This window comes from Daphnia carinata, chromosome 3 (genome assembly GCF_022539665.2).
Source record: "Daphnia carinata strain CSIRO-1 chromosome 3, CSIRO_AGI_Dcar_HiC_V3, whole genome shotgun sequence".
Classification (NCBI taxonomy): Eukaryota; Metazoa; Arthropoda; class Branchiopoda; order Diplostraca; family Daphniidae; genus Daphnia; species Daphnia carinata.
In genome coordinates this window covers 1,694-9,413 of record NC_081333.1, presented here as the reverse complement: position 1 = coordinate 9,413, position 7,720 = coordinate 1,694, and the positions used below count along the sequence as shown (strand labels likewise).

General features: G+C 32.8%; 1 protein-coding gene across 1 annotated transcript; it reads right to left on the bottom strand.

The window, feature by feature from the left end:
• Positions 1-4,989: 4,989 nt before the first annotated feature.
• Positions 4,990-6,231, bottom strand: LOC130701640 (ankyrin repeat domain-containing protein 1-like). Its single transcript, XM_057523571.1, has one exon. The coding sequence runs from the start codon at positions 6,229-6,231 to the stop codon at positions 4,990-4,992; it is 1,242 nt and encodes a 413-aa protein (XP_057379554.1).
• Positions 6,232-7,720: the final 1,489 nt, after the last annotated feature.

The window sequence follows — 7,720 nt, the reverse complement described above, 5'->3', positions numbered from 1 at the left end:
ACATTCAAACAGCATCAAATATACGTGTATTCAATGTGAATATAGTGTGATACAGTGAGTTTCAATATCTACATTCAAACAGCATCAAATATACGTGTATTCAATGTGAATATAGTGTGATACAGTGAGTTTCAATATCTACATTCAAACAGCATCAAATATACGTGTATTCAATGTGAATATAGTGTTATAGAATCAGTTTCAATATCTACATTCAAACAGCATCAAATATACGTGTATTCAATGTGAATATACTGTTATAGAATCAGTTTCATTATGTTCACTCTTACTGTATCAAAGATACGTTGTTTCTATGTGTATATAGTGTGATACAGTGAGTTTCAATATCTACATTCAAACAGCATCAAATATACGTGTATTCAATGTGAATATAGTGTTATAGAATCAGTTTCAATATCTACATTCAAACAGCATCAAATATACGTGTATTCAATGTGAATATAGTGTTATAGAATCAGTTTCAATATCTACATTCAAACAGCATCAAATATACGTGTATTCAATGTGAATATAGTGTTATAGAATCAGTTTCAATATCTACATTCAAACAGCATCAAATATACGTGTATTCAATGTGAATATAGTGTTATAGAATCAGTTTCAATATCTACATTCAAACAGCATCAAATATACGTGTATTCAATGTGAATATAGTGTGATACAGTGAGTTTCAATATCTACATTCAAACAGCATCAAATATACGTGTATTCAATGTGAATATAGTGTTATAGAATCAGTTTCAATATCTACATTCAAACAGCATCAAATATACGTGTATTCAATGTGAATATAGTGTGATACAGTGAGTTTCAATATCTACATTCAAACAGCATCAAATATACGTGTATTCAATGTGAATATAGTGTTATAGAATCAGTTTCAATATCTACATTCAAACAGCATCAAATATACGTGTATTCAATGTGAATATAGTGTGATACAGTGAGTTTCAATATCTACATTCAAACAGCATCAAATATACGTGTATTCAATGTGAATATAGTGTTATAGAATCAGTTTCAATATCTACATTCAAACAGCATCAAATATACGTGTATTCAATGTGAATATAGTGTTATAGAATCAGTTTCAATATCTACATTCAAACAGCATCAAATATACGTGTATTCAATGTGAATATAGTGTTATAGAATCAGTTTCAATATCTACATTCAAACAGCATCAAATATACGTGTATTCAATGTGAATATAGTGTGATACAGTGAGTTTCAATATCTACATTCAAACAGCATCAAATATACGTGTATTCAATGTGAATATAGTGTGATACAGTGAGTTTCAATATCTACATTCAAACAGCATCAAATATACGTGTATTCAATGTGAATATAGTGTTATAGAATCAGTTTCAATATCTACATTCAAACAGCATCAAATATACGTGTATTCAATGTGAATATAGTGTTGATACAGTGAGTTTCAATATCTACATTCAAACAGCATCAAATATACGTGTATTCAATGTGAATATAGTGTGATACAGTGAGTTTCAATATATACATTCAAACAGCATCAAATATACGTGTATTCAATGTGAATATAGTGTGATACAGTGAGTTTCAATATCTACATTCAAACAGCATCAAATATACGTGTATTCAATGTGAATATAGTGTTATAGAATCAGTTTCAATATCTACATTCAAACAGCATCAAATATACGTGTATTCAATGTGAATATAGTGTTATAGAATCAGTTTCAATATCTACATTCAAACAGCACAAATATACGTGTATTCAATGTGAATATAGTGTTATAGAATCAGTTTCAATATCTACATTCAAACAGCATCAAATATACGTGTATTCAATGTGAATATAGTGTGATACAGTGAGTTTCAATATCTACATTCAAACAGCATCAAATATACGTGTATTCAATGTGAATATAGTGTGATACAGTGAGTTTCAATATCTACATTCAAACAGCATCAAATATACGTGTATTCAATGTGAATATAGTGTGATACAGTGAGTTTCAATATCTACATTCAAACAGCATCAAATATACGTGTATTCAATGTGAATATAGTGTGATACAGTGAGTTTCAATATATACATTCAAACAGCATCAAATATACGTGTATTCAATGTGAATATAGTGTGATACAGTGAGTTTCAATATCTACATTCAAACAGCATCAAATATACGTGTATTCAATGTGAATATAGTGTGATACAGTGAGTGTCAATATCTACATTCAAACAGCATCAAATATACGTGTATTCAATGTGAATATAGTGTCATACAGTGAGTTTCAATATCTACATTCAAACAGCATCAAATATACGTGTATTCAATGTGAATATAGTGTTATAGAATCAGTTTCAATATCTACATTCAAACAGCATCAAATATACGTGTATTCAATGTGAATATAGTGTGATACAGTGAGTTTCAATATCTACATTCAAACAGCATCAAATATACGTGTATTCAATGTGAATATAGTGTGATACAGTGAGTTTCAATATCTACATTCAAACAGCATCAAATATACGTGTATTCAATGTGAATATAGTGTTATAGAATCAGTTTCATGATCTACATTCAAACAGCATCAAATATACGTGTATTCAATGTGAATATAGTGTGATACAGTGAGTTTCAATATCTACATTCAAACAGCATCAAATATACGTGTATTCAATGTGAATATAGTGTGATACAGTGAGTTTCAATATCTACATTCAAACAGCATCAAATATACGTGTATTCAATGTGAATATAGTGTGATACAGTGAGTTTCAATATCTACATTCAAACAGCATCAAATATACGTGTATTCAATGTGAATATAGTGTGATACAGTGAGTTTCAATATATACATTCAAACAGCATCAAATATACGTGTATTCAATGTGAATATAGTGTGATACAGTGAGTTTCAATATCTACATTCAAACAGCATCAAATATACGTGTATTCAATGTGAATATAGTGTTATAGAATCAGTTTCATGATCTACATTCAAACAGCATCAAATATACGTGCATTCATTGTGAATATAGTGTTATAGAATGAGTTTCATATCTACATTCAAACAGCATCAAATATACGTGTATTCAATGTGAATATAGTGTGATACAGTGAGTTTCAATATCTACATTCAAACAGCATCAAATATACGTGTATTCAATGTGAATATAGTGTGATACAGTGAGTTTCAATATCTACATTCAAACAGCATCAAATATACGTGTATTCAATGTGAATATAGTGTTATAGAATCAGTTTCATGATCTACATTCAAACAGCATCAAATATACGTGTATTCAATGTGAATATAGTGTGATACAGTGAGTGTCAATATCTACATTCAAACAGCATCAAATATACGTGTATTCAATGTGAATATAGTGTCATACAGTGAGTTTAAATATCTACATTCAAACAGCATCAAATATACGTGTATTCAATGTGAATATAGTGTTATAGAATCAGTTTCAATATCTACATTCAAACAGCATCAAATATACGTGTATTCAATGTGAATATAGTGTGATACAGTGAGTTTCAATATCTACATTCAAGCAGCATCAAATATACGTGTATTCAATGTGAATATAGTGTGATACAGTGAGTTTCAATATCTACATTCAAACAGCATCAAATATACGTGTATTCAATGTGAATATAGTGTTATAGAATCAGTTTCATGATCTAAATTCAAACAGTATCAAATATACGTGTATTCAATGTGAATATAGTGTGATACAGTGAGTTTCAATATCTACATTCAAACAGCATCAAATATACGTGTATTCAATGTGAATATAGTGTGATACAGTGAGTTTCAATATCTACATTCAAACAGCATCAAATATACGTGTATTCAATGTGAATATAGTGTGATACAGTGAGTTTCAATATTTACATTCAAACAGCATCAAATATACGTGTATTCAATGTGAATATAGTGTGATACAGTGAGTTTCAATATATACATTCAAACAGCATCAAATATAAGTGTATTCAATGTGAATATAGTGTGATACAGTGAGTTTCAATATCTACATTCAAACAGCATCAAATATACGTGTATTCAATGTGAATATAGTGTTATAGAATCAGTTTCATGATCTAAATTCAAACAGTATCAAATATACGTGTATTCAATGTGAATATAGTGTTATAGATTCAGTTTCATGATCTACATTCAAACAGCATCAAATATACGTTTATTCAATGTGAATATAGTGTTATAGAATCAGTTTCAATATCTGCATTCAAACAGCATCAAATATACGTGTATTCAATGTGATTATAGTGTTATAGAATCAGTTTCATGATCTACATTCAAACAGTATCAAATATACGTGTATTCAATGTGAATATAGTGTGGTACAGTGAGTTTCAATATCTACATTCAAACAGCATCAAATATACGTGTATTCAATGTGAATATAGTGTTATAGAATCAGTTTCATGATCTAAATTCAAACAGTATCAAATATACGTGTATTCAATGTGAATATAGTGTTATAGAAGCAGTTTCATGATCTACATTCAAACAGCATCAAATATACGTGTGTAAAGTTTCAAACCTTGTGTATTGCAGTGGATTGTCGTACAAGTCCGAATTACATGTTACAAAAATGCAGTATTTATACTACTAACACACATACAAAATGAAGGTAAAATGGGAGGGGACACGTTCACTTTCACTTGTGAAACGCTTGAGGGATGTTGAGGGTGTGGCCGTCTTCGGATAGCCTGTGGGCTCGTTACATTCTTTCCCCTCTTCGATGAGAAGAATTGGTCCTCCAATGTGTGTGTTTCCATCACCGACTATTGTTTTACGGATAATATAAAAAACTTGTTCCTTCACCTGAATTTTTAGCAGAAATTGTTCTCCTTCTTCTTTTTCCGTCACCAACTACAGCTGCTTCTATGAATACTAATGATGACTATGGTTGAATAACTCGTTCCACCTTTGTCTTGATTATTGTATGTTTGTGCTGTTATTATTTGCTACAGCCGTATGTCCACGGTTGTCTTTTATCTTTTTATCTGCTCCATGTAGAAGCAGTAATTCGATCATGTCCAGTCGTTTATATTTCACTGCTTCGTGTAAGGCAGTTGTGCCCGTTTCGTCTTGCTGGTTGACGTCAATTATTCTTTTTGTACAGATTTGTGTAGCCAAGTCTTCGAGTCCATATCTGGCGAGGTAATGCAAGATGGTTCTGCCCTTGCTGGTTGCTATTTTGATGTTTGTTGGTGTCGAAATTAGGCGTGCGCATTCCTCATGTTCGTGTGATATTGCTGTCATTAGCGGGGTTTCTCCGTCTTTATTGCGATTTGTGAACTCGCAGTTGTGGTGTTTTAGTATCCTTACCAGGAATAAGTCGTTATTTTCCGCTGCCATGTGTCCAATTGTGCTGCCTCGATACATTATCTCGGGGTTTGCCCCATAGGCAAGTAGAGCATCAGTTATGTCGTACCTTACTTTTTGTATACTGGTGTGGAGCAGGGTACGTCCTTCCTCGTATCTTTTATTAAGGAATATGGCCATTTTTTGTCGTGGCCAACATCCTAGCGATTCTAATCTTTTTTGGATGCATCTTCTTATAGTTGGTAGTGTAGCTTCCATCATTGATAGACAAAGTTTTCCGTCTTCCAAGTCAATAGTAGCCTGTCGGTGCAGTTGAATCTTCTCTGCTTGTTCTGTTGAAAGGGGTGCTATTGTCTTCATCCGACAGTTCTTGCATGTTTCTGTTTCCCTTTGTTGGTTATTCGGTCTGCTCCGTTTTTTGGGCGGTTCGCATTGGAGGTCGGTGTCACTAACATTTTCCAATTCGGTACCGTGGGGTGGGTCATATTGGAAACCGTTGTCACTGTTATTTTCCAATATAAATTCAGTACTGTAGGTACTATCCAGATCGGGTTCCATTTCACTATAGGCATTTACCTCCTCGGTGTCGTCGTCACTTGATTCACTGATGTCTTTCCTTTTTCTCTCTAGTTCGGAAAAATCGTTTTTCTCGGTTTTGATTCCGTCCCATTCTACATTTTTCACTATCTGCTTGTTCACATCTGCATTTTTAGCACTTTCCTTTTCTTTGTACTCCTGCTGGCTATTCTCACTTTCAGTATCACTAATGTATATTAATTCGTATTCTTTTTCTTCTTGTGGGATGATGGTTACGTCCATTGCGTTATCCTGAGTGATGTTGTTGTTTTCCATTTTTAGGGTAAAGGTTGACTTGTGATGACACTTTTCTTTGTAGAACTTTGTCTGAATTATGTCGTTGAAACACTGGGAAGAGGTTAGTTTTTTGAAAAGTCTTCTTTTGCAGAGTTTTTCATAAATTCTTGTTCCCCTCTTCTTAATTTCAAAACAGGTAGTTTCTTCTATTTTAATGTGTTCCGTCTTCTATTTCGCCGTGGGGCGAATTGATGAATATACCGTTACATTTTGAACTTTCTATTTTCCTTTTTAAGTCATTGTCTTTTCTTATAGGGGTTCTTGCGTCTCTTTTTCTTCGTGCGTTAGTTTCTGTCGTTCTTTGTTACACTACACTGCTTTTTCTCCGGTGATTTTGTTATTGATTTTTTTTTTTTTTTTTTTTTTTTTTTTTTTTTTGTTTGTTTTAGTCGAGGGAAAAAAAAAAAATGTTATTTGGGTTTGTAATTTTTGTTTTGTCAATCCCAAAGGTTTTCTATTTTGAATTTTTTATTTCATGTTAGTTTGGAATACAAAATTGTTATTCGGGTTTTGTCTCTACCTTTTGTTTTACTATAAAGTTACGAGTATGGGATATATTTTAAAAATCACCTAAGTGGTCGAAAAAAAAAAAAAATGCTGATAAGTGTGTTATTTTCTGGGAGCTAATTTATTTTGTAATTAATTAAATTTGTCAGGGGTTATGTTTAGTGGCTACTTTTAATTTCAATGACCTTGGGACTTTTACTTTCTGGCTGAATTACTATTGTCTGTTTCGGACATGCAACGGCATAGGTCTTCCCAAACCATGCCATATCCGACGACGTAAGTGCACATGGTGTGTTTTCCTGTACATCGTGTGATTGTGTCAGTTGTTTCGATAGAGGGGTAAATTAATGAATTTGGTGCACTTGGTCGGGGAGGGCGCATTTGACCTTGTCTTTCTGTTGTTAGTTGTGCAGGGGCGGTTGTTCTTAGGAACGGTTGTTCGATTGCTATTTCCGAATGGTAATTTGTTTCTCGTGCCGGTATCATTGATGCGAGTTCGTGTTCTTCCTCTACGCCATCATCGTATCTGGTTGTAAAGTTCCGTTTTCTGCGGATATGTTCTTTTATCTTCGAGATGGGGTTGCAAATAATGAAGATTCGTAAACATACGAGGAATAGTACAAATCCTATCGCTGATAGACCAATTATTTTTAGTTTGTCGAACCATGAGAACATGTTTCCTATTTGATTATCTTGTTGTTCTGACATTACAATGTCTCCAACAGAATTGGAGTTGCCTTCTTGCATTCTGCCAACTAGGTCATTTAGAATATTTAATTGTTCCATTTCCATCGTCTCGTGTGCTGGATGGCTTTTCAGCGCGAAGTCGAAATCGTTAAGATGGAGTTCTTCAAATTCTGAAATGAGGTCTAAATTAGGCATGTGAATGCTAGGTGTCTGGCGTATCCAATCTCCTGTCGTAGAATTGTGTTCCCATGTGTGTGGATTTCCATTTAAATTT

Excerpts from the sequence above, each read along its gene's own strand:
- LOC130701640 (XM_057523571.1), bottom strand. The coding sequence starts at position 6,231 with ATGGAAAACAACAACATCACTCAGGATAACGCAATGGACGTAACCATC.